This window comes from Chroicocephalus ridibundus, chromosome 4 (genome assembly GCF_963924245.1).
Source record: "Chroicocephalus ridibundus chromosome 4, bChrRid1.1, whole genome shotgun sequence".
NCBI classification, from domain to species: Eukaryota; Metazoa; Chordata; class Aves; order Charadriiformes; family Laridae; genus Chroicocephalus; species Chroicocephalus ridibundus.
In genome coordinates, this window is record NC_086287.1 from 69,458,771 (window position 1) to 69,485,952 (window position 27,182).

The window sequence follows — 27,182 nt, forward strand, 5'->3', positions numbered from 1 at the left end:
TTATTCCCCTAAAAAAAGGACCTTCTGATAGCCAGGAGGTGGGTCCGGGCAAGGTGGGTGAGGGAGAGGAGGTGGTCTGGGACTTGTGGCTGTTGCTCTGCGTGGGGTGACACTTTTTTCCCATTTTCACAGTTGACTTGGCTGTGGCACCAGCTTCCAAGGTGCCACTCCAAATGTCAGCCATACAACAGCCATCACACCCACACGCGTCCAATTCAGCCTCCGAGACCCAATATGTGTTTGCCACGAGCCCCCGGTTCACATGTCTGGTGGCAGAGGAAGATGCTCTGGTCCTCCATTGAGCCAGCACAGGGGACAGCTGGGGGTAAGAAGGATGCTCTCTCACCCAGCCGCGCTCCCAAAGCCGCCGATGGCTTTTCCCACAATCTGGTTTGATAACAAAATAAAAGGCTCGTGATGGAGGTACTGCAAATGCAGGATGGCTCCAATGAACACCCACCAGGAACGGGGTGCAGCCAAATAAGCATCCAAAATGTTTGTATTTGCAGTCTTTGCTGGGGCAGCGATGCAGATGAACTCAAGCTGCAAGATCAGGAGGTAAAAATGAGATATTTTTGGGATGGATGAAGCTCATGGGGCAGAAAGAGGGAGCGGTGCAAGGGGAACTGCAGGGTGTAAAGGCAGTGCGGTGCTGGGAAAGGGGATTTGGTGGGGACCACCAGGGACGTGCCACTGGGGAGATGTTGCCTTTCTGGGCAGAGACTGGGGGGAAAAGGTGCATAAATGATGGTTGGGCCCGCAGGAGTGCCAGGCAGCGCCTTAAAACAGGTGGAGAAATGGGTGGAGGTGGAGACTGAGTCCAAGGGGACGAGGTTCAACCTGGCCAGGGGACAGCTGAGGGCGGCCGTCGGCAGCTGCTCCAAGACCTGAGCTAATGTTTAGCTTTGGACTTTGCCAAGTTGTCCAAGGGGCAAAGGAGGACGAAGGCAGGAGACCGGCGCAGGGTGGAGGGTGGCCACGGGGCCCAGGGCTCTGCCTGCCCGGCCACGTCTCTTGCACCAGCTCTGCCTCGGCGGGCTGTGATTTATGGGTGCAATTTCTACTGGTTTGGTCCTGGTTCAGCAGGACATTTGCTGACGGGGCCTTGCTGAGCTCCCCAGCTTAGCTCAGTTCTTCATATAATGCTCAGCCCTTCCTGATTTATTTTATGCCCAGCGCGCCGGCCTCCAGAAGGGTTTTTGTAAGGGCTGCTCTATGGGGACATCATCATGGAAAGGGCGAGGAGCCTGGTGGCATCGCTGACAAGGCTGCAAAAGTGTCCCCAGTGCTGGCACAGGGCTGAGCACGTCCCACTAGCCTGGATAACCCGCCTCGTCTCTATTTAAACCCCCCTCCCCTGGGATGCTATTAAGGACGTGTCTATTAAATTGCTCTGTGTCACTTCGGAGCGGCTCGTCCCCATCGTCACCCACTGGGCAGCTCTCATTTGGCCGTGGCCACGTTTCCTCTCCATCCCCACCACTTTTACCCTGCAGCATCCCAGACCTTTACATTTTGAGTTTTGCCTTGATGGGCAGTTTTGCACAAGTAACATTTTCCAATCCCAGATTATTCTAATGACACCACCGGAGAGCTAAAAATAGGAGAAAGGCATTTTCTGCTTCTCCCCCACCAGCCGCTGCCGGGAGCATGGGGACGGTGCCGGCAGCAGGAGCCTCCGAGGTGTTTGCGGAGAGCGTTTGGAGAGTATCACACCTCCCCTTTCCTTTCCCAGCCGTGGATCTTTAAATATCTGGCCCAAATCCACACGAGCCTGTAGCTGCTTAACTCCTTCTTTGCATTCAAACCAAAAGGAAATTGGGCACCAAAACGGGACTGGCCGAGGAAACCAAGACCTCCTGGCTCCCGTGGGGCTCATGGTGCCCACCTGCCCCATCCCACCTGCCTGCTTCTCATGCCACGACCCTCGGAGGTCCCCAGGTCCTGCCTGCGGTGGAAAAGGCCACGAGCCAAGGCAGGAGAGCAACGCCTGAACCCACACTGCTCTCCCAAAAATGGTGCAATTCCCCCAAAATCATGCACATCCCAAACAGTGATGCACAATCCAAAAACCAGCCATGTTGGGTTTAGCACCTGAACATGCTTGGCAGAGTGAAGCAGCACCCAGGGATGGCTAAGACGGGCTCTCCACTGTGGATGTCACCCTGGGGAGGGTTTCGGGGGCACATGGAAGGGGATGGGTGTGCAGGGATGTGCCACTTCCCCAAACATGGCTTTTTGGAGGTTCTTCCTCCGTGCCGCACGCCCAGCTGCCAGATTTACCTCTGCCTGATGGCGTCTCACTCGTGAGCTCGTACTCTGCCATGGTCCGGGAGCGGTGGGTGAGACAGTGTCAGTGGGAGGCAGAGCCCGAAGCCCCCGGGACATCCCACCGGGCACAAAGCCTTTCCTTCCACCTACGATTGTCTTACCAGAGCGATGCTCAGCACAGCATATGCCAAGTTATTTTTCTGTTTTATTTCTCTTTAAGGAATTTTATGAGATCCTGTGCTCACCAAGGGTGGCTGGAGCTCAGGAATCTGCAGGGACGTTTGGACATCGTGCCTCTGCACGGCTTTGCTGGCCCTTGGAGGCCACCCCATGGTGGCCAGGTCGAGCCTGCGCTGCCAGCCGGTGCAGAGGGAGCAAAACGCGCGGCTGCTGCCAAATCACACGCTGAAAACGGTCACTAACGACTTCAAACCGGATTCCTGGAGCCCTGCACTGGAAAAAAGTCTGTGCATCACCCTATAGGCATGAAAACAGGTCTCAGGATGCAGGCAAGGGTGTGCGCGGTGGGCTGGGGAGCAGCCAGCCTGGGGACATCTCCGACCCCACCAGGGGCGACACCGCCGGGCAGGGCAGGGCAGGTCCGGACCGGAGGCAGATTAAATCCTGCACCGAGGCCAGGAGTCAGCTGGAGGAGAGCCAGAGGAGCACCGGGCCGCGGGGGCCGGTCAGAGTGGGAGGAGAAGCGGCCGATTCCAGAGGCTGCGGAGGGGAACGGAAAGGCCAAAAGGCAGGGGAGGCAGCAGCTGCCCCTGCCACACGCCGGGGATTGCTCTGGGATTGCTCCGGAGCGGAGCAGCTCGGCCCCGGCCACGAGACGGATGAGTCAGAGATTTCAGGCACAATGGGAAGCGCGGGCTCAGCAGGGATGGGGATGTGCTGGGATGGGGACATGCCGGGATGGGGCCTTGAGTCTGCCAGGCGTCACATCACCATGAGCAAAACCTCCTGCAGAGCACAGAAGCAGCGCAGAAACATGGATTCTGCCCTCCTGGTTGCGGCGAGAGGAAGGAAATGGGTGAAGTCACGGCGGCGTGAGGAGAGGGCTGTGCCACACGTCCTCCCGACAGCCCGACTGGCCACCAGCACTCCCCAGCCGGTGCTGGCAGGGTACGGGGACCACAACGGGGACCACAGCCCAGCTCGGCAAGAGCCATCGCCGGCCCCGGCTGCTTCCCCAAGGCGTCCCCACCTTCCGCCTGCCCGCTGCTGTCTTCTCCCTCACGCAGCCTTTGTCTTTTTTCTAAAAAAAAAAAAAAAGAAGCAAAGCAAACCAAAGCCAGAAGTGCAAGAGGAATAAAAACACAACCAAGCCGAAGCAGGAGCCCTGTCTCGCCACCCACTCTGAGTCACCCCGACAAGCCCTCGGCTGCCCCCACACCTGACATGGGCAGAAACAATCGGCATGCACTAATTACAGGCACAAAGATGGAGGTGATGCTCGCAGGCCACGCAGCACATGGGTCCCACAGCACGCAGCGATGGGGGAAACCTCCCATGGCAAACCCAGGCTGGACTCAGCCACCCGTCCCAAGGGACTGCAGGAAGCATTCTCCAGAAGCGTCCCTGAAAGCCAAAAAACATCTGCCAGAATTGCATTCCGGCACTTTCTGCACTCATCGGCATCTTCCTTTCCCCTTCCCAGGAGATGGTGGCTGGGAGGAGAAGGGGATCCTGAGAAGAGGCCCCCAGACTTGGCCGCCAGCCTGGACCATCTGCACCGTCACCCTGCCAAGGCGCTGGGTGACTCTGCAGGGCTGGGAGCACCCTAACACTCGTACGCAGGGCTGAAAACCACGGCTGCGGTTGCCCTCCAGCGTAGGAGCAGGCACTTGGTTGGGTTTTTTTTTGTTTGTTTGTTTTTTGCAAAAAACCTCACTGTTTGCTCAGCAGCAGAAAATAAACTTTTTTTGTTTGTTTCAGGATGTGAACAGAGATAACCGCTGGCAACTGTGAGACGGCAGTCTGAGAACCACCTGCTGCATGGACAACAGGGCACTGCATTGGAGCGAAGGCCTAACGAGGCCGGCAGTCGGTCTCCGCATCCTCCCTGCAGTCATCGCCGTCACCCACCGGTGACACACCAGCCCTGCCCAGCCCTTTTGCAGAAAACAGACAAAATTGCTCAAAATTGCTAAAGTTCGGGGATTTTTTTCTTTCCAGGCAGGGCATGTGCAAAGTGGGACCTTGTGCTGATCATCTCTCCTCCAGCTGGGGACAGCCCACCTCTCTCGGGGACCTACGAGGCAGAAGGCAAGCGCGGCTGGGGACGGGACCCCCCGTACATAACGTCCCTGTGCTGGGAGGGCGCGTCACGGCATTGCTGCGCTGTTTGCGGCAGCGTCTCGGCTGCGGCTCAGGAAATGGCACAACGGCAGCGATCAGCTGCAGGCTCGGAGGCATCTGCTCCCTCTACATGAACCAGAAACACTGTTTAACTGAGCCATTTAGCCGTTTATGAGGACCCACTGCAGTCGGTGGGAGCAGGAGCAGATCCGCCGTAATAAAACGCCTTTTCTAACACTATCTCTTAATGCCGCAGGCAAGAAGTATCATTCTCTAAGAGGAAAATCCATTTGTCCAGGATTACACACCACAGAAAATGACTATACAGCTGCGGAGGACAGACTTTCCCAAGCGAAGCCACCAGCTCCGTGGGACGCGTGGGCTGGGTCCTGGTCGGATGCAGTCCCGGGGGACGCACAGGAATCGCTCACGGACAGCTGGATCCGGACGCCAGCGCACTCCACAACAGCTGCCCCGTGTCCCGTGCTCTTCCTAGCAAGGAAAAAAAAAAAATAATCACAGAACATCAAGGGTGGATCTTCCGAGGTCCTGCAGGTTTCTGAACTGTGTCGTGACTCGTATTGTGACAAGAAGCGATCAGCGATTTCTGCGGCTGGTGCCGAGCAGAGGTGAAATGCTGTGCTCCATCCCTGACCGCATCCAGGCACCCTCGCCGTCGCTCTACGTGGAAGTGAAAAGCTACACTGGCTGCCACAGCAAAGAGTAAGGAGACCAGCAAAGCCCCAGCAGGACCACAGACCAGTGACATCACCATCAGTGTCACTGAGCCGGGGGGACCAAGGCTGCGGTCTGACCCAAGCACAAGGCGATGCTGCCCCGGCACAGGAGCATCACGGCTCTCCCGTGGAAATCGCCCGTGACCTCCATACCCATGACCCACGCAGCGCGCTTCCCCATCGCTTGGGCTGGTGTTGAAATTATTCCAGAAAATTACCCATTATTTAAGCACGACATCCAGCAAACACCCTCGTCTCCCAAACATCTCCACCTGTGACCGGCAGCACTGAACCAGCTTGGCAGGGAGGTTCGCTGCTCTCTCCTGCGAGGGTGTAAATCAAATTTTGGCAAGATGATGGGGAGGATGCGTACCCAGCTCAGGCACCACAGCTTCGGTGCCACCAGATCCCATGGCAGCCAGCTCAGAGATGGCCGTGCACCCATCGGAGCCAAGGGAGGGATGAGCTCTCCTGTGCGGAGAGCGCTGGGGCAGATTTGGGCCGGTACAGTGCTGGCAGGGATGGGAGTTGTTCTCAGGAGCGGCTGCTCTGCCCCAGGGGCTGGGCAGAGCCCACACGGGCAAAGCCATGCCCGGGCACTGCCGGGCACTTTGCCACGGCCAAACCTTGCCAAAGAGACTCCGCATTTGTGGGAGCGGCACTGACACACACTCTCCCCGAGGGGACAGAATGGGGACAAAAAGCCAATGGGGATAACCGGGACAAGTGAGGGAGGGGTGAGGCTGGCAAGAAGCAGGACCAGACTCTCCCTCGCACCCCATTTTCCATGAGGGCCCCACACCTGCCCCTGGTTAAGAGCAGTAATTCCTGTGCCATGGCAGCCACCAGCCCTACGGCCACTGCCCAAGGATCCTGATCCCCTTTCTAACAGCTTTCCCCCCCCACCCCCAAAAAAAAGCAGCCTTTTCATCTGGTGGCCCCAGGGACACGGCACAGAGAGGCGGCAGCCATGGCGCACGTGACGCCGTCTCCCCGCCGCCCTGGTTAGCGGTGGTTTCCTCTTCACAACGAGCAGCGGTTGGGTTAGACATCCCCCCTCGCGGCGGGTGCAGCCGGTGACGGGGAGACGGCATGGACGGTGACGGGACCCAGTGTCCCTCCCCCCAGGGCCCCCCTCGACAACGTTCACGACTTGAGCATTACACACATGAAGTTGAGGGCACGGAGGGGCAGCCGGTGGCTGCGCACAGGGAAGAGAAAAGCACAACTTCCTCCCTTTTTTCTTCTGAAAGGGAGATCTGAGCCTGTATATAAAAGGAAGTGCCGAAATCACACAGCCTGTGGATAAAATACAATTATTCCCTCAGCACCAAACCCCTGAGAAACGCTGCTCCCCCCTCCTGGGGGTCTGCAGTCAGCAAAGAGGCTGCATCTGTGGGGAGACGGCACCAGAAAACAGCATGGGGCTCACACTGTCCTTACAGCACACCTTTGGACAGATCCTCCAAACAAGAGTTTCCACCGGAGAAGTCACTCTGGCACAAACACACCAGTAAATATCTTCCTGCGGGCCACCGGTTAATTAAGGAGCTCTTTTCATAACAAGCTAACAAATAATGCATGCGGTTACGACAAATTACCTTTCTCGCTTTGCCGTGCATTCGCTAATCATCGCTGCTGTGCTTTTGCAAGCCAGGGCAGTGTTTTATGGAGTGTGAAGTCTGCAAGGAACGCTCTCACTGGAGATAAAGGGAGCCCGAGCTCAGGGCAGGTCCCAGAAGCTCGCTGGTATCTGTGAACAAAGCTCTCCCAAAACCAGCAGCTGAGGTTTTGAGAAAACTCAGCAGATTTAGCTTAAATATTCAGGTTTCTGTAGTAGGGACCACTCGTGCTGGGCGCAGCGTGAGCGGGGACGCTCAGGGAACAGGCTGTTACAGTTTGTGTCGAGCAGCACCGCTGTCGCAGCAGACCTGCTGCCACAGCGCACTCAGGGCTGCAGCACGGCGCAGGCAGCCACAGCCACTTCCACTACAGAGCAGAAGCAATTTCCTTTGAAATTAAATCTCAAAGCCATCGCTGCACAACAACAAGAGACAGCTTGGTGAGGAACACCAACAGCAACGAATCTGCTCAGCAGAATTGTCTGAAGGTGTCAAACTTTAGATCCTTACACCAGAAAAGCACAGGTGGAATTAAAAGAATAATTTTCACAGAATGGTTTGGGTTGGAAGGGACCTTAAAGATCACCTAGTTCCAACCCCCCTGCCCTGGGCAGGGACATCTCCCACCAGACCAGGCTGCTCAGAGCCCCGTCCAGCCTGGCCTTGAACACCTCCAGGGATGGGGCTTCCACCACCTCTCTGGGCAACTTGTTCCAGTGTCTCACCACCCTCATGGTGAAGAACTCCTTCCTAACGTCCAGTCTGAATCGACGCATCTCTAGTTTTGATCCATTCCCTCTAGTCCTACCATTACCCGACATCCCAAAAAGTCCCTCACCAGCTTTCTTGTAGGCCCCCCCTTTTTTTTTTTTGCGCAGGACCACCTGCGTGCTATATTTGTGCACCCACCACCACAGCAGTCCCCGCTCCGGGAACGAGACTCCCAGGACCTCTGCAACACAGGAGTGACACAGAAACCACAGGCTGAAAAGAACCCCACCATCCGAGACCCATCTCAAGTGGAGAAGTTTTATTGCCTGGCTAGCTGGGGCTGTGTGACTGAGCCCGCTCGCAGAGTTTTCTCCTCGCAGAGCCTTCGGCGGGGTGTCCTCAGGTCTGCTCTGAGCGCTCAGCGAGCCGTCTGCTGCACCCAACAAGCAGAGGTAACCAGAACACGCACCCAGCGCCACTCTGGGTGAAGCTCTGGTTCCGTTTTCTGCCTTCCTCCGCCTCAGCCCGCGGACATCGCCAGCTCACTTCTGTCCTCCGGGAAGGCGCTATCGGCGGATCGAGTCTGACGAGCCCACTTCTTCTGGTGCCTCATGCCAAGTCCACCACCCAGAAGCCGTTTTCTGTAGATGAGTCACAAACCACACTGGAGACAGTCCCTTTGTGGTGTTATTTTATACCCTCTCCCTCTTCTCCAGAGCCCTACCAGCTGCCAGAGGACAGTTAATGTGGTCAGAGATCTCACGATGGAAAATTCTGCAAAGAGATATAAAGAAAAAAAAAGTAAATTTTTAAGCGGCCTGGTTTTGTTTAAGCACTGGACCCGCATGTTGTGTCAGCACAATATGCAGAAGACTTTCTACACGCTTAACTGTCTGCTCTACCAATTAACCAAAAAATGATCCAGCCAACCCTGACAGGCGCTAAGTACCACCTCCAGAGCCTGGTTTTGGGGAGAGGCTGTACAGCAGAGCACACAGTACTCACGGTAGCAGTGGGCGTATTATTTTTATTACTTTGGTGCCTCAAAACTCCAGTTTTGAGATCCCACTGCACTCCAGAGGGGGAAGCAGAAGAGAAAGTCAGCGTGCAGCTCAAAGATGGCCCTGCTGAAGACAAAGGCTGGCACCTGGCAGAGCGCCGGGTTTCAGGACAAAGCAGCTCCTTTGTACAACATGGTTCTGGTCTGCAGTTTCACAAGGTCCCTAATGGTATTTCACAGTCTAGAGCTTCACCCCTGGAACGCTCCCACTTTGCCAAGTTAACTGCAGCTCTGTGAATTCCTGGCAGCCTTCGCTGTGCCAGTTAAATTAACCTACCGTTCGTTTCCTGTGGATATTCACGATATGGATGTCTTCGCTGCGATACTCCTCATCGTGCTTATCCAGCGGAATTTTTTCCAGCTCAAAGTCCATCTGAAGCAGCTGGTTATCAGAGAACACACAAAACAATTCGCATGACACTGCCTGCCCTTTGAAATAAGCACGTTCCGTTAAAAAGGTCCCGCAATATTCTGCACGAGGGCAAGAAGCCTTAGGAGGCTGGAACCACCACGCTCAGACCACTAAAGGCCTCTACATATGTGCAAGCCCTCATCCCCTCCCCATGCAGCACATTTACACTCATTTTAACTCTCCAGCACCACTTCCAAGCTACAGACATCTTGCAACATTTAAGAACAACCTAAAAGCTTGTGAGAAAACATTTTGCTTCCTCCAATCTCCAAAGCGCTAAGCCAAAGCACAGCACCTGCCTCTGTCTGCCAGCCTACTCAACTGGAGAGGAGCGGGGAGGAAAAAAAGGCTAAAAAAAACCCCCAGCATCGACTCTGCAATGTGCTCAGAAGATTAACTTGGCTGAACCCTGGCAAAGGAAGGAAATAAATTACAAGAAAGCAGAAATCATCCAGAAACACCTACACCTATTATGTTTATTGTGGGAGCGGCACCTCACCAGAGCTGATCTCAATTACAGCAACCCTCCTTCACAGTCAGGTCCCCACAAGAGTTTGAGGCAAGGCTAATTATCAAAGAGGTGCTTTTATTAACACATACAGATCGCCCTGGAATTCTTGCCCTTCCCCTTTTTTGTAGAACTATTATTACGTATAATCCAGTATTCCTGCACAAGGGCTGCTTTTCAGCAGACTTCACAGGTGCAGCGTCAAATCCTGCGCTGACCACCACTCCCCCATCTAATGGAAGAGGTTACTTGCTCCTACAAAAATGATTGTTTTGACAGATACTGCCTCATGTACGGTGGCCCTTTTGCAAATCTGGAAGGTATCACGAGCCAGAGAGGCTTTTAACAAGAAAGGTTAGTTTGACCTTTTGAGGGAAGGAAAGCTCAGTAAGTATCCAGAGTGTCTCTACTGCTAAATTGGACAAGAAGCTCAAGTCACCATCCAAATTTTCTGCCCCATCTAAAGGCAAACATGCTTCTCCTGCTACAAACTCTACTTTGTGCAATCAACCTGAATTTGTATGTGTAGCACCTGCCATTGATATTCATCTGATCCAACAGAAAGACTTCCTGTATCCACCTATAGTGTTCAAAAAGCACACATTAAAAACACTTACCTCAAAGTATTTTCTCTCAATTTCAGGATTCTTTCCCATAGTCCTCTGTTCGTAACAGCACAAGACGCATGTATCAGGGCCAGTAAGGTCTTTCAGTGTCTTCAGTAGCGGTTCTAACGACTGCCCAAAAGAGGTTAAGTATTTCCCACTTAGATTTTAAGTTCATTTTATTGGTACGATACCCTCTAACTAGAGAAAATCTTCACCCAAGAGAGAAGTTTCCAGTTTTGCTTTTCAGGGAGTTATTTTTAGTACTTTATCTAGGACAAAAAGAACATGGGGGCAAGCTGGAAAGCAGAGGAGAAAGGGAGACTGCAGAGAAGGGTTTCACAGACCGGCCAAGAAAACTGAACTAGCATTAAAGCCCAAAACATCCCACACTGCTGAGTGGGCACTTCCTTGAGGCACACAACAATGACTGTTTCTTGACGTGCTTCAAAAGCGAGAGTTTTCTCAGCCCGTCTTGGAACATGGCTCGGATCCAGACCACTATGTATGGGAACTGGACCAACATGCAGGGTGCCAAGGCAAGGGGCCGGTAAGACCACTGAAAGGGCACTGGGACATGGGGTTCTTCAGGTCATTTCCCTTCTCTTGCAACTTCTTTTAGCTCCCTGCACGCATCCTACAGAGCTCCAGCTGAGGAAGTGGGGCAGACTACAGCACCCACTTGGCTGGAGCAGGATTTCTCCTTTTGCCTTCCCAAGGGAAACTGACGAGAACCCAAACAGTGTTAAATTTCATTGCCAGGTGCATTAAACAGTTCACAACTATCAGTCAGGATGTTTTGCTACAAACTTCATGCCCAACTTAACAAAGAAAAAGAAAAAGAAAAAGAAAAAGAAAAAGAAAAAGAAAAAGAAAAAGAAAAAGAAAAAGAAAAAAGGGGGGAACAGGCACAAATGTTAAGTTGTGGGGCTTTTTAAGCATAAAAGAAGTCTCTGTCTGTATCTCAAATAGCCTCCAATCTGTTAAAAATGCCTTTTCTAGTCTTGTTCTACATAATCCTCTAAACCCTGGGGACTTAGATACAAGCACAGCGCTTATTTGAACACTTCTCACACTGAACGCATGCTCTTCCCAAGGAAACTTTCTACTGGGGTTTTGCAAAGTCCTCATTTACCTCCTCATAGTAAATGCAATCAGCCATCAGTATATAATCGGGGGGAGGCTGAAATTCTGTTACATCTTCACCCCTAAAAAGAAGCAAAAAAAAAAAAAAAAAAGGTGAAAACAAGCTTTAGTAACAGCACAACACGACTAAAGGACCGAGCATAAAGTTAACACTATGTTGTTCTATTGAGGTTGCCTTTTACAGCAGCGTTTCCAAGTTTATCTGGCAACCGAACAAAGCAAGCGCAGGAGCCCCGTTAAAGCTGAACAGAAAAACATTAAAGGCTCATACAAACCATTTCAGTACCTTGGCTCGGACTGACCCTGTCACCAGATGTTTGTTGTTCTCGATGTTGACCAGCAGCAGCTCCTGCAGCTCCTCCAGGTCGGTCACCGTCACGTTTGCCCTGAAACACACACCGGGTTACGGCCCGGGCCCTCGCCGCGGCGCGCACGCACAAAAGACTCGTTTTTGAGAGAATTTTAAAAGATTTCATGAAGAGAAACAGGCAGCGGGGGGGCTGTCCCTTGTCGGGCGGGCGGGGACCGGAGCGGAGCGGTCCCGACCGCCCGCAGCCCCCGGCGGCATGGCTCACCCCAGCGTGGCCGCCATGATGCCGACGGCGCCGGTGCCGGCTCCCAGCTCCAGGACGTGGCGGCGGGCGAGGGGACAAGCGCCGGTCTCCAGGAACTTGGCGAGCACCAAGGCGGCATCCCACACCACGCAGCCCACGCCGCCGGCCACCCGCTGCTCCAGCCGCAGCGCCGGCCCGCCCCGCCGCTCCAGCTCCCGCACGAAGCCCGCCATGGCAGCGGCACTGAGGCGGCGCGGCCCCTCCTCCCGGCGCCGCCCCGGCCAGGGGGAAATGTCGGCTGTCGGCGGGTCCCTCGCCTCAGCGGGGCTCGTACCGGTGCCCCTGACCCTCCAGCCGCGCGGCGGCTGCGCCTCAGCCCCAGCCCCAGCCGCTCCCCTAAGGTAGCGCGAATCCCCTCAGGCTCCACGTTAACCGCTCCGCAACCCTTCCTGGCCAACCCTCCTGTAAGTTGGCTGTGAGTTACGTGGAGGTGTATTCTGGGCTACCTTTGCGTGAGAGAAAAATGTACTTTTATTTGGTTTTAGTGCTTGCTGGCAGCATAGGGGCGAATGTAAAGGTGCCACGTTGGCTGGCCGGGTTGCTCTAGGGGAGAACGTGGGCAGCCATCGCTCACCGGGGTAATGGGGCCCTGCGAGGCTTCCGTCAGAGCTGAGAAACCTCCGTTGGGAGGCCACACGCGGGAGCTGGCCTGGCACTAAGTCACACCTCCTTGATTTAGCCCATCGGACTAAAGAAGGCATTAAAAACCAGCCAGAGGAAAGGCAGCTGGGAAGAAAAGTTTTCCACGCGTGAACTGGCTGAAAATTAACACACAGTGATTCAAAACCCGCTTCACAAGTTGCTCAGTGGAGCCTGTAATTGCTGTGGACGCGCAGTCCTGCTTAAAGCCACGAGATACTGCTGGAAATCACGCGTGTTGTACGCCCTCATCCAACGTTTAAACTTACAAAAAGGTTTTAAAAAAGCAGATTAATATCATAGATATTATAACCCCATATCCATTAGGTTGGAAAGGACCTTAAAGATCATCTTGTTCCAAGACCCCTGCCATGAATATGAGTTGACTGTGCATCCGCATTTTTAAGTGCAAAGACTTGATTTTTCCTCTGACATACAAAATAAAGGTTTTATTACTTTATTTCCTAGCGTTTCTTTCTGATGCTCGCTCCCTTCCCCAGGGAGGACTTACTGCATTTGCTAGGGACTCTGAATGGTATATTCAGACTTGTGGTGTATTTTTGAAAATTGGAGTTAATCTGGGAAAAAAAAATCACCCAAAAGATGGTTCCCATTGTCCCTTCTTGTTTTTGATCTGCTATAGCAAGATCACAGCACCCACAGAAGTTATTCCAGCTCCAGAGCAGGGGGAAATGCTAAAACTCAGGAACTCAAAATGGGATCACTGAAAACAACTAGAAAGTTGTTTCTTTTGCTATTAACTGCCTTCACATTCCGTCTATTTATCTGCACTTTTCTGAGGGAACTGTCTTTTCCCACACAAGCCAACTTCAAACCCAGCAATTTCACATTTTTCCCCTCTAGCATTTTTTTTTTTTTGGCTCTTTTTATCTATCCCTCTAATTATGAAGTAACCAAAATGCTAATTTATTGCTATCTTGGCATTCCCTCAGACCGCACTGGTGGGAATCCGAGTGCCATCGACCACTTCCATGGCCAGACAGTTGCTTTGGGAACGTGTGTTGCTGTACCCACCATACTCGATGCTCCTGGCATCGCTGCTGCCGCCCTGCCTCGGAATGGCTCTTTGTTTTTCGTATATTTTACAGCTCCTGTTATGCGCGGAGGCCAGTTTAATTGTGTGGCAAGTTATCCATAAGCAAGGCCCCTTTTCTGAATCACACTGTGATTTATGTACTTCAGGTTAACTCCAGAGCTGGCCCTGCAAAGGTGAGAGTGGGAGACGCAAATAGGAACATTGTTTAGCTGCTGCCTTCGAGTATCCCGTGTTCTGACGTTATTACCCCTGTTGGGGGATCTAATGGAAGAGGTTCCTGCTCCCCTCTCCCCTCGTCCCCCCGGAGCTTTGCTGTCAATCAGTTGTGGGTGGTGATGCTTTAAGCCCAACCTGCAAAAAAACCCACAGGATTTTTTCCATCACCAGTTTAGAGCACAACCCCACACAGGTGAAGGGGCACCAGGGGAGAAGAGGGGAGTGGCTGAGGGTCGGGGATGTGCTGAACAGGACCTGCCACGGGCAAAACAGCACCGTGGACTCACAGGCTCATGTCTGTCCCATTGGTCCCTGGCAGAAGACAGGTCCTGAGGGCTCCACCAGGATCCACAGTCACCTTTGCTGCCCAGAACATCCCCAGATAGCAGCGAGAGGCTCTTGCAGGAATGCCTACCTCTGTCCATGTTAATCTAACAGAGAACAATAACCTTGAGACTTTTTTAACCGCATCACTGTTTTTCCTAATCAAACCATTCTGGGGCCCCACTCAAAGTTAAGCATTTCTTTTTCTCTGGCTTTCAGTGTGGAATTCAGAACTCATTCCCAATCAGGTTTAAAAGAAGGAAGATTTTGCAGCCCCCCAAGTATTTTTGTAGGCTGTCAACAGAACGTGTAAGTTGGCACCAAAGAAAGGCTGTTTGGAGAATGGGTCCCCTGCGCAGCATCGTTTCAAGGTGAACTCTAATAAACCTACACTCGTGCTTCCACAAGTTTAAACTCTCCTCAAAGTCCATCACAAAGCAGAACCTTACAAAGCTCTTGATGGAGGGAAGTACTTTGATACGTATGGAAGCCATTACTAATCACCAGGTGCTCAACTTAAAATGAGTTTTGCTGAGTCAGGACCAAAATATAAAGCTATGCTGTATTTTAATATGGGATATTGACAAGGGTTCTGGGCTAAGCACTTGTACAGGAAGGTATAAAGCTGACATCTATATACTCTAAAATTTGGGGGAGTTCCCCCTGCCCCTGCAGCAAGAAGCAAAATGTTGAAGTCTGAAAAAATATTACTCATCATTTAGCTAAAGCTGCTGGTGAGGGAGGGCTTCGAAAGAGTTAATACAAGGAACTAAATACAAAATTTCACTTGTTCAGCTTATTCCACAGATCACTGGAATGGTGAAACCTGACAGCCTGCCTTTTCTATGTAGACAGCATGAGGGAAGAACTCCCGCTAAGCAGAGTTTCACCACCAGACACCCACAGAAGAGTCCTTCCCAAACCTAGAGAAAAGAGGTACAAGATGGTTTTTTTACTGCAGAAGAAAAACTGGAATCAAGGCATCGACCATTTCCTGCCTGCACTCCCAGTTCACGTATGTCAAATTTGGCACTTCTTGAATGTTATTTTTGCAAAATGAAGCAGCTTTCCTTTATAAAGGGTGTTCTGCCCCTTGCACGAATGGCCCGCAGGGTGACACCTCGGGCAGATTCTACCCCTCTTCCTTCTTGGGAGCATCAAGGGGACAGGCAGTAGGAGACTATCCAAGAGCCAGATGGCAAGATGCATCTTCCCAGAAGAAAATCAGCACCCCTCGGCAGGCATATCACATCTCCTTTTCCAGAGGGAATGCCTGAGCCAGTGGGAGCAATACAGGCAGGCTGATGACAAGTGACTCAGAAGCCCGAGCTGCTGCAAGTCCCAGCACAGCGCTCTTCCTCCATCCAGGAGCCAGAAAAATCAGAACCTACTTCTCCATCCAGAGAGGCCGAGGCATCTGATGGGTTTGGAGGTGGAGGGAGAGGTTACACTCCCAGGGAGCTGTTGCGTATGGGGCCCAACTGCAGAACAAAGGACGACCAAAGCTGAGAACAGCAGCATGGAAAATTTGGGGTGTTTTGCATTGCCAAAGACTTACTAAATGCAATTCGCAACCTTGTCCTTACAAGGAACACGCACTGCTCAAGCTCTTAAAAATTAAGACTGGGGTGATTTATTAATCTTGTTAAGAACTCTGATACAAAGCACAGTAAAAGGCCACAGACCAGTAAATAAAATGTGGCTTCTGGCCACTTTATAAATGCTGCTACAGTACTACCAGTAAAACAGACTCACTCTCACACCAGTTCAAACAAGTAGTTCAACTGGCAAATAAAAGTTCCATTCACTTATCAGTTTAAAAAGTTTAATAAAGCTTTAAGTGTTTGCTGGTTTAAATGCTACCAATTTCCAAAATGGATTCACGATTAAGTTAAGTGAGATCTAAAGAAAGTTATTAGGTTTGGAAGGCAAGACGGCTCCTAAGCCAGAGGAAACACTTCTGACCGTAGAAGATTGCGAGAGTAGCAGACTGTAGTATAGGCCTCAAGTCACTTAAATTTATACAGGTTATTAGCATTATCTGTAAATATACAATATAAACAATTGTACATACACGGCATATAGCTTTGTTCTCCAGAACAGTAGACAACTCTTTAGCTTAAGACATCTTCGCCCACCAAAACAAAAAGGCACATCCGAACAAGATGCATGCTAAGTACTAGGGATCCTTTCCAACACCCGAGACAGGTAGTCCTTGTTCACCCTTTCTCAAAATAGTCAAGACCAACCAAGTATTTTGGTGTTTAGATTTCAACCTATTTTTCTTTTTTTTTTTCTTTTTTTTTTTTTTTTGTCCTCAGCAGCAAATCAATGGCAATTAAGACATGGCATTAAAATACTCGAGAACAGTAGCTGTCACTCACGGACCTCCAAGCTTACACAAAGTGAGAAGGCAAGTGGCTAGAGGTTTAAAATCAGTAACAGTGTATGTCCTCGTGTTGTGTAGTCATCCCATTGTTCTTTTGTTTTTAATTAAAAAAAAAAAAAAAAGAAAAGGCCACTAGTGCTCAAATTTGAAAAAAATTCCACAGACGCACCTTTTTTGGCTCAGTGCAATTAAATGATGTCAGTTTAAATTCATTTAGTGTAGTTTACAGTGCAAAAAGATACGTTTTTGTATACTGGCATAATTGTCGGCACTGAGGATGTGAAACAAGGCAATGCTGCTGACCACCTGAGGGTAATGCTGTCGAACAGACACAGGCCAGAGTGTGTGGAGTCTTACTTTCCAATTTAAACTTTTTTTTTTTTTCTGATCAGCAGCACTTTAAGAGCATAATTTGTGAAAGTACTAAAATACACTGCCTTTTTTGAATAAATAAAAAAAAAAAAAAAGGAACTTTACAAATACTATTCCAGTGTCAATGACTACTATGGCTACGGTCATTGAGGAGTTTCTGCGTTTTCTAGCAAAGACAGTCTGTGCAAAGGAGGGTGGGAGAGCTCCCTTTTGTAAGTCTTTGGTGGCAGTTTTGGTAACTGAGGGCTCGAATTGTGCCGGGGGGGAACGGGGGGTGCAGGCGGGTGGACCAGGCTGTTGTGACTGGTGCTGATCACGCAGCAGCGACGCAGTACCCGGGGCGAGGGGGTGCTGGGAGGAGTGCCGGGAGAGCTGGGGCCTGTGCTCGCCTCCCTCAACCAGTCGGGATCTCGGTGCAAGCGTCCCACTGGCGGCGGCTGGAGGTTTAGAGGGCAGTTGATAAAGTGTTCGGGCGGCCGCAGCGGTACCGGGGGTGGAGTATCGGGAAGAGGGTCCCTGGGGGGCGGAGGAGGAGGGCTGTGCAGCGGCTGGTCGAAGGGGCTGGTGTAAGCGGGAGCACGAGGCTGTATCTTTGGAGGGGGCGGCTGCCGGGGTGGAATCGCTGGAGGATCATCATCCGACTTTAAACTTCCCTGCAACAGTATAGAGGAGACGACATTGTAAGAAACATAGATATCTAGCTAAAGAGCCCATCTTCTGACAGATGCAGAGTTCTTTTGACGTCTGCTGTCAGAAACATGATACTGGCTCAGCCGGATCTTTGATCTGAACACAACCACCATGTTCCTAAAGTAGCCAGCAGAGTTTGGACACTGAGGGAACCTGAAACTTCAAAAGGGCAACCAGAGCACTGCATTTGGAAGTTTTTTGGATTAACAAAGTCCTCCTTGGCTAAGTGGTTGGACTTTATGATCTTAAAGGTCGTTTCCAACCTAAACGATTCTACCATTCTATGATTCTAGATGTTCCCTGACTTGCTATCAAAGCTATTCAATGTAGGACAGAAATACCTTAGCATTAGAAGCATCCTGATCCATCTTTTTTCGCGGAGGAAGTGGAGGAGGGTTTTGAGGCTCATCACTCAGTTTAGGAAAGCTACCCCACGAACTGAAGAAAGTCTCTGGAGAAAGAAAAAACAGGCATTTTACTGCTTGTGCAATATCTGAAGAACATATGCTAGAATATCAAACCAAACTAGAAGCAACTCAAATAAGCAGATCTTTGTGCTCAAACAGCAACATGAACCATTAACTTCGGTGGTATGAAACTCTCATTCGTTTCTTTAATCAGATATGCTCCTCACAAAGTGCTCTTCTATTTCCACTACCAAAGATACGCATCAACAGTTAACAGGCAACGCTAGAGGACAGAAAAAAACAAATAAAGTGAACTCGAGCGAGGACTTAAAAAATAACCTTCTCTGTAATCCCCTCTGTGTGGCAGAAGGTACCCCCTGTTTACCACAGCGCCTGCAGTGCCTCAGTTACACTTTGGAGTGGAAGTCTGCACTCAGCCACATGGGTACACAGTCAAATTTGGAAATTTAGAGGCTTTTAACAGGTCTCCAGCACTTCTAAAGATGTTAACTCTTACAACATTTTAGGACATTTGTAGTCCTTCCTTTTTACAGAGGGTGAGAAAACATCCTCAAAGTTAAGAAACAGCCCCCCTGTATTTGTGACTTGTGCCACACCTTTGCCTTTTCTCTCAGAAGAGCACAGAGCTCTCTATCAATCCATTAGGCACCTGTGCGCTCCAGACTGAAATTTTCATAGTATGAGAAAGTACATGTGTCTGTAATACGGGAGTAAAAAGAGAAGCTGAAAACACAGATGAATACAGGATATCCCTCACAGCTATGCTACAAAAAGTACCTTTTCTTTCCCAGCAACAGAACAATTATTTTCACTGAGTGGTAACACCAAATTATCAAGTTGCTTCATTTGTAGCATTATTCAAACAAAATAATAATCAAGGACATTCAAAATAGAAGTAAAATCATACCTGGGGAAAAAACCAAACGAAACCCAAACCAGAGTGTTTAAACTTTTCATTCTTTACTGGACGTTTGATCTACAACCTGTACAAAAAATCCTCCCAAGACCCATGAAAATGCAGCCCACATTTTCACCCCAGACTTCAGATTTTAATTCCTACTCAGCTCTCCTGAAACTGGGAAAAAAAGCGGGAGTTAAATGAAACATTTAATAGCGTTATGGTACTCACTCGACTGTGGCAAACTGACAGGAGCGAAGATGCTATTGTTACCTGTTAAATTAAAAAAAAGAAAAAAAAAAAAAATCGATTAAAGACTTTCCAGACAGAACAACTGCACTACAGCACATAATGTACGCTTGTGAATGACCTCAGAGATCACCACAATCTCCAAGTTATCTACTGCTAAGAATTAATTAACCTTTCCTGTGTAAAATATTCCTGAACTAGAGATTTTAAGTTATGCTGGGAATGAAACTTCCTTACTCTACTCTCTTCTGACACTACCATGTTGTTGTTCACTTCCCCTGCAGCCCAAACACCCTCAGTGTTTGCCGTATAAAAACTGTTTGTCATTTATGGCCCCCATCAGGCCTAACCCGCTTGCCAAGTCCGCAGCCCCCTCAGAGCAGTGCCAAGACTTGCCACATGCTGCTTTCAAGCCTAAGGAGCTGCTCACAACTAGAAGCAAAGCTCGGGAGTGTTATCAGTGCACCCGAACTAATAGCATAATTTTTTTAATTAAGACTGTGTTTTGGAGCAAGTGCCCTGACCATCCCCACTTCTGGCACCTCGGTTCACACCTGAAAGCACACAGACTGGATTCCCTTTAATGGAAATCAAACTAGAATCACTAGAGTGTGCTCAGACCACAGGACCACTCCAGAAACACGTGCTGGTGTGGGTGGCAGGTCCTCAGCACCTCTTCCCTCTGCAGACGTGCCATACGTGGTGAATAACGTTCACCCGTAACAGATTGCCTCAGCTCCAGTAGGCAAAAAGACTGGAAATGTCACTCGTTATTTAACTACTAAGAGCAGCGATTTCCAAACCACAGTACACAGAACACTGACACAAGAACTTCAGAGCCCACAACTAAATTTTGCAACTTTTTTTCTTTTAACAGGCTGGCATACACGCCAATATGTTTTGGAAGCCTGAGGGACAGTAACGACAATTATCGAAACACATTGCACATTTACCATAAGAACTGTTGAGATCGATGTCTAAAAACACGCTGAACTCTGAAGAAGCAGACACCGGCGGCGTAGACGGTGTGTTCGGCGAAGTTGGTGCCGATACTGTCGATTCATGCTCTGCCTCAGTGATTCTACTGAAACTTATCTTACTCGGTTCCTTTTCAAGTGGCAATGGATGACTTCTCAAGGTGCCAGAGGTGGAGCCGTGTCGGCCAGTATTGGGTCTAATCCCGGGAGATTTCAGGGGGTATGTTGTTTTTCTAGGCTGGAGAAAGTTAAGCTGGTTAGTACTGCAAACATTTCAGACAGCAAAACTGACAAGTCTCTATGAGAAATTTTTAAAAGTACTTATGAAATACACTTTAAATGGTGTTAACAGCCTTTCTACAATCGACTTGAGGTACAGCCTCATGTTATCTATACAGCCGGAGTTGACTGAAAAGTTACGGATGCAGCTTAATAAATCTTTTTCCCCAGCCTAATAATTTTAAGAATTTCTTTCACAGCTATGAAGAACGAAGAGCCAAGTTTCAGATGCGTGCCGATCAGGGGCAAACACAGGGAGGAGCAAGTCACAACCCTGGGACAGAGAGAGTTATTTCAAGTGCCCCCACAGGGCTGCAGAAGAGCCTCACAACAGCACCCTCAGACACGCTCTGTGCTTATACCACCCGACGGTCCCTACACGCGTCCAAGATGAAGGACACGCTCAGATGCACGTTGTCTGCGTTCTCTGGGTTAGTCTGTACGAAATTCTTAGGCACACACGTCACTGGTGTGAATGAAACAAGCCTCGTTAGACTCAGGTGTAACACAGCACAGATCAAAGCCCATTCTCTGAAGATGAATTTTGTTCCCATCCTACGGTGGTATGCACGGCTCCACCACATTACAGTACCCAGAACTGGACTTTCCGGAAATTCCAATAAGAATGTCTAGTTTGGAAATCACAAACTGTAAAGAATTCATGCCCGGCTGACTGAGAGTGGCAGCATGGGGATCTATTTTTAGAAAGTATTTTACAGAAATTACCATAAGCAGCATTTTTGCAACAGTAATTTGTCATTTTCTTGCCATATTTGTAATATCATCTTACTCATTCCTCTAGCAGGAGATTGCTAAAATGATTTATAGCTTTCTCAAAAATTAAGAGATGTCTCCAGCTACTCAGAAGTACAATTACAACATACAAAAAACCAAGCGGTCTAGAGAGCAATCTTTCTGCTTAAAAAAGAGCTCTGGGCTCCAGTAACTATTTTCTTAAAAAAAAAAATAAAAAAAAATTTTGCTACTCCTTTAAATAGAACTGTATTTTGTTCAGGAAGAAGGTTGCACCTTATTAATTCTGTGGCGTACTGCAATTTTTGGCACAACACAAAACATTTAGACAAAAGAAAAACAGAAATTAACTTCCACTTAAAGAAAACTTACAAACATCAATTATGCATAAAATCCATATTTCAAATACTTAATACTTTATAAGATCTTTGATACTGTGAAATGAAAAATGTTATCACATATTCTATCAACGACTATATGGCTAAGAAACCTAAATTTAAACTGTACTATTTTAGGTTTTGGGAAAAAAAAGTTTATTCTAAAATAAGCAAAGGTAGTATGTTTTAGTAGCAACAAATGCCTGAAATAAAAGCATTTTAAAATCATCTCATGATACAGAATTCTGAAGGAAATATATATGGCTTATTGAGTTAACTACGTATTCCTTTCCATAGTGGCTAGCAGATTTTAGCTATTTAATTTGCAGGACAAGACTTACAAATCTCGGTGGTTGCTTGCAGTTTCGAGGCTCAATTTCTAATGACTTGTTGAACAGATAATCTGTAAACTCTTTTTCTGGTATCTTCCCCATAGGATTGAGATTTTCAAAGAATTTCTAAATGAAACAAGCATCAATAATATTTAAAAACCAAGCATATACACAGAATTTTAATGAAATGCTTGTAATTCACCCATTAAAAAATCCAGCTTTTCACTATTGCGAAGCTTATTTCCAGGAAAAGCAGAGCAAAACATTCCCTGAAATAAATACAGAACATTCCAATGCAAGAAATAATGCTTTGGATGTGATCAGTTAAGTAGGAAGAACAGGAAGGGCTGGAGGACAAAAGCAGGGAGGTCAGAGGTGGGGACAGTAGGGCACAAGGACCGGAGGGAAGGCACAGCTGGGACAGGGCTGGCATCGAGGACGTGGGGCAGGACGAAGGTCCTTGAATGTGACAGTCCTGCCTGCATTAGCTGCTCCTGCCGCAGCTGGAGCCTCTTGATGCTAAGCTACAGCATCTTCCATTCGTTCTTTTTTTTTTTTTTCAGCAAAAATACTGCCACCTCTTCAACTTAATGTACTTGTTGGCTTAAGAATACTTTAAATCTCCTAAACCCTTCTCAGAGATGTCCATCAGCAATTAAACACACAACGCAAATAACATTTTAAACAGCAGTATTATTGCCCATTTAATTCTTCACGTAACCAGCTTCTTTCTTGCTTCCTGCCTGCTGCTGTTCTCTAGCTGAGACTGAGAGCGCTGGCCACACTGCTGGTGTTTGGAAAGCTTACAATTCTGCATAATCAGGAAAACCCAGAACATGGAATCCAAGCAAGTAAATCCCATCTTCTGGCTAGTCCTTTGCTCTGGTACTTTTGTTGTCTACCAGCCACTATTCCCCATCTTCTGTTCAGGCAAGATTATGTCTAGCATTAGAAGATTATTTGGCAGTTTTTTGTTGTGTACATTCTTTTCCCTCTCCTGTCCCCCAAACCAATGTTTAGCGTTTAATTACCCGAATTTCTGGCTCTATCCGTAAACAGTAAGGCTGGTTTTGGTACTGCTGAATTTCTCCCGTAATTTCAGCCACTTTTCTCCTCTTACTGAAGTTAATTAATTCTTTCCCTTGTCTTTTAAGGAAGTCAGGATTCCCTTCTTCTGTCTTCAAAATATTTGTTAGGTATATTCCTGATAAAAAGATAAATGTTTTTTAAAGTTCATTTTCATTCCAAGAGCTGATTTCATTTTTTTCTAATGAATGATGAAGAAGTCTGAGCATAGGTAGACTTCTCCTTTTAATCCTCCACCAGTTCATTAGCTGACAAAAATTAATCAAGTCTGCATTTTTACATAGGAACAATATATTATTGAAATAAGATGTTTTATCTGCTTGATAAAACACAAGATCTTGAGTTTAGGAATGACCAGAATCAGATCACCAATATGCAGGCAGCGTTAAACCAAGTAAGGTAATATTCATACCAATATAATACCAGCAATCTGTATACTAAGCTAGAAAAATAAATTTATATAAAAGACACTAAGTCTAAAAACATTACAAACCTAGGAAGTCAAAAGTCACACGCTACATTAAAAAAATTTTAAAGCTAAACACAACCCCGAATGCTCTACGCAATATTAACACATCTGCATCAAACTCAAGTTAAGGCTGGCCAATACACACAGTATCACCCTGCCCCGCTGTTACGTACCAAAGAAAGGCACACAGGGTGGATTAATTGACTTGAGCTTAGCCAGATATTTTTTAAAATGATCTTGACTTAATTCTACTGCTTCATCCAAAACTTTTTTTTTTCTTTCTTGTAGTGCCTAAATTATCCAAAAAAAAAAAAAAAAAAAAAAAAAAAAAAAAAAGATTAGGGATGCAAATCTTCTCAATAGCACAGTTAACAAAAACCAAGGAAACTCCCTAGCTCTCTTAGCACAACTCAGAGACTGAAATTCAGACTTGAAGGAACCTCTTGTGTAAATGGTTTGCTCTGGACCACAACACTATCAGTCCGACACTTTAGCCATGTGAATCATGAGGCTACTGTAAACAGGTTTATTCTTTTGTCTGTCAACTTAAAAGCATAATCCTGGTCTTTAAATTTAGTAACAATTCATTCAACACTTAATTTTGAATTTAACTTAAAGGCCCTCTACTACCTTTTACAGACATACGAAACTCAAACCATTTTATTCATGCTGCTTCTTCTATTTTGGTCCAGGGAGGCTTTGCTGCCAAATCCTAGGCATTTCTTTTCCTTGGCAAGTGAAAAAAGAAATCAATACTTGTGTAGCAGCCTCCCTTCCTACCGTCCATGTAAACCATTTCAGCAGGTATTTGTTTCTGCCTCCGACAATCTGAATTTTCTGAGACGTCCTCATCCAAGAGAAATTCTTGTGATCAACTGAAATCCGAGTTTTAGCTATTCCCTCCCCCGCAGGCCCTTCTATCCCCATGTTTATGTTTCTTGCAAAGGTAGGAATTGCTGCTGTTGAAGTATTCCGGAGTCCAGGGTTCTCAGCCCTGGATCCTCCTCTTTCATACCCGTAAAATGCTGGACTGAAGCAACAGGTTCATTTCAGACAGGTTAACGAACAACAATCGAATGGCCACAGCATTTCCCCTTTTTGGGCTGAATACACATGAGAAAACATCTGCTGAAGAGCTCCACTTCCCATTACAGACCCTGTGAGATGCCCAGCCCATCTCCTATGTTTTCTCATAAGTAACTTTGCATATTTCACGCTTGTTTCCTTCCATGAATGCAAGTGTGTTATGGCTACTACGGATTTCACTTCAGAAGTGTGTGAGATACATTTCTGGATTCTGATTAGTTTCTTCCCAACAGCAATGCCCAAGATTTACCTCAAATGTGTGATCTAGCCTGTACACTGACACAGAGTTCATTGCACTGACGATCTCCAAAACACCATTGAAATTATTCAGATCTTGAAAAACCTGCAGGATTTCTATAATCCTACTCAACACAGCCACTCGCTCTTCAAAGTTCTCGGTTTCCACTATGCACCTAATCAAAGACATAATTTGAGAAACACTGGTAAATAAAACCTGACATTTTGCTAGCTACTAAATCAAAAATTTCCAAGCAAAAACTGTACAGTACATCCAGTATGCAGAGTTTGGCTCTCCCTCAAGAATCTCAAGTACAAATTTATGTAATCACATCTTACATATGTTCAAGTTGAAAAGCCAAGAAAGGTTTTGGCGTGTCCTGTAAAATAATAAAGCAAAGCCCAAGCAAGATCCAGGATAAGCTGGGTGACTCTCATGCCACTGTGTATGTGCACTGGCATTCTAAACCTGCTGGGTTAGGTACAGACACACGCTGCTACACCCTCCCGCCTGCAGTGTTGGCCGTGTCTTTAGAAGTACTTCATCATCTCTCAGGAGAAGGAGAGAGGCTAAGATAAGGGGACAGACACAACAGCGCATTCATCGGAGATGTAGAAAAGTGGTGCTGAGTCCTGTGCTGCCTTCAACGCCTTCTGACGTACTGCAGAAATGCAAGCAGGAGCCATGCTGACCAAGCGGAAACTGGTCAAAAACTGGAAAACTGGAAAAAAGTCTTCCAGCCTCAGGAAGGAGGAGTGTATGCAACTGGCACGGCATGTGCCCTTGAACCAAAACCTGAAATTCCTGTAATACCCTGTGGCCATCTCGAGATTCAAGGCAAGAGCATTCAAATAGCAGAAAAATGTTTCTCTCTGAACTTCAGGAGGAGTTAATGCCACTATGCTGTCACCCCCCATACTTACTTTTCAAACCAAAGAGTTAGATTTGTAGTATGACGAATCATTTTCAAGAGATTTGGGGAGTTAATTTCCTTATCTTCTTTAGTCCACACACTACCGACAAGTTCAGAAGGCTGTACTGCCCTGATAATGACAAAGCAAGATGCAGAAGAATGCTCAATACAAATAATAATTGTATGTTCTGTGTTTGCATTAAAAGATTATTTCTTCCCTTAATCACGACTTGCTATTTCACAAATACAATCCAATCGAATCTACTGCAAAACAGTTACTTAAAGTAACTTTTTGACGGGTATTTGACTACAGAGGGAAATACATTTTTATCTTAATTGAAATTGGCATTTTTGAATAAGCCTTTTCAGATAAGAAAATTACAAAGGAGTAAGTTTAATTTCCTGAAAGCATAAGAAAGCATCTTAAAGACAACTACAATTTTTTTAAAAAGAGGAAGCTGACATACTTTGAGCAACCCGCTGGAAAAGTGGCTGATTTCAATAGAAAACCTGCTGTCACTGAAGCACAAAATGATGCCTCGTTTTTGAGTTCCGTAAGACCTTACAGAATTTCTACCCAGCAAAACCCAGCTCTCACATCAAGGCTAGCTCTACTTATCACAGGTAACAACAGAGCTAGCAAACAGGAGAGTACTTATGGTACCAGACCAAAAAAAAAAACCTCTTCAGAATTAGATTAGAGGACCTTGACAAACCAGTGCTATGATTATATGCATGTAACACCTGGGCCTCTGCTATGCAGCAATATAGAAAAGGAGCAGAGACAATCGTGTTCTCTTTTCATGATGCAACAAGCATTTCTTGTTAATGTAACACTAGTTTGCTTTTAACGAGGAGACAATACAAGTTGGTATTATCTACTCGTAATATTTTGGTGGCCTTCCTGTACTTATGTTGTCAGAAGTCTGATACGGAGATAAAATTATTTTTGTTTCCTTGCATATTTTGATATCGAACAGATGGCAAGAAAGCCTCTTTCCATAAACTCTGAAAGTTAAGGCGATGTACTTTTGACCGATTCTACGAATTAGGCCTCTTTCTTGCTCTCAAATAATCTATAAAAGACGTGTGTTAGTTCAGTCCCTACCTATAAAGGTCAGACTCGAGAAGTGTCAGCTGTCGAGCGATTTCTATGGGATGCAGAGTCATGAGGTCCAGCGTCTCGCTGTGCCCAACGCGCCAGATGTGCCACTCGATTGGGGGAGGCGGGCTCTCAAAAGTGATGTTGTGACTAATTCCATTTGCTTGAGCTTTCTTTCTCTTGATGATTTTAGCAATCGATTCCACCCACTTCTTCATGGATTTTCCTGCAAAACAGAAACCATTAAAAAACCCATCCCTTTTTTAATACCATCTTAACTGACTTTTGATAATTTAATAAAACCGACCCCCAACAAAT

The 27,182-nt window shown here is 47.6% G+C and overlaps 2 protein-coding genes across 3 annotated transcripts in view; both read right to left on the minus strand.

Annotated features, from left to right (window-relative positions):
* Positions 1–7,949: 7,949 nt before the first annotated feature.
* On the minus strand, positions 7,950–12,204 carry VCPKMT (valosin containing protein lysine methyltransferase). 2 transcript variants are annotated; one of them, XM_063332254.1, is made up of 7 exons: positions 11,952–12,204; positions 11,652–11,762; positions 11,366–11,438; positions 10,243–10,362; positions 8,983–9,087; positions 8,370–8,419; positions 7,950–8,286 (listed from the first exon to the last, which is right to left on the minus strand). In XM_063332254.1, exons 1-6 carry the CDS (start codon positions 12,161–12,163, stop codon positions 8,405–8,407), a joined length of 636 nt encoding a protein of 211 aa, XP_063188324.1. In that variant the 5' UTR covers positions 12,164–12,204; the 3' UTR covers positions 7,950–8,286; positions 8,370–8,404. The 2 variants fall into 2 exon arrangements, with proteins under 2 accessions (XP_063188324.1, XP_063188323.1); XM_063332253.1 differs by having other exon boundaries at positions 7,950–8,419.
* Positions 12,205–15,836: 3,632 nt separating this feature from the next.
* The window catches only part of SOS2 (SOS Ras/Rho guanine nucleotide exchange factor 2), a 55,574-nt gene continuing 44,228 nt past the window's right edge, over positions 15,837–27,182 (minus strand). The window contains exons 14-23 of the mRNA XM_063333785.1: positions 26,871–27,090; positions 25,773–25,892; positions 24,862–25,024; positions 23,699–23,816; positions 23,002–23,174; positions 21,980–22,096; positions 20,206–20,467; positions 19,235–19,276; positions 18,019–18,128; positions 15,837–17,640 (exon numbers count right to left, since the gene is read on the minus strand). Coding sequence (XP_063189855.1) covers positions 17,131–17,640; positions 18,019–18,128; positions 19,235–19,276; positions 20,206–20,467; positions 21,980–22,096; positions 23,002–23,174; positions 23,699–23,816; positions 24,862–25,024; positions 25,773–25,892; positions 26,871–27,090 — 1,835 coding nt within the window. The 3' untranslated portion in view covers positions 15,837–17,130. The remainder of the gene's footprint in view (positions 17,641–18,018; positions 18,129–19,234; positions 19,277–20,205; positions 20,468–21,979; positions 22,097–23,001; positions 23,175–23,698; positions 23,817–24,861; positions 25,025–25,772; positions 25,893–26,870; positions 27,091–27,182) is intronic.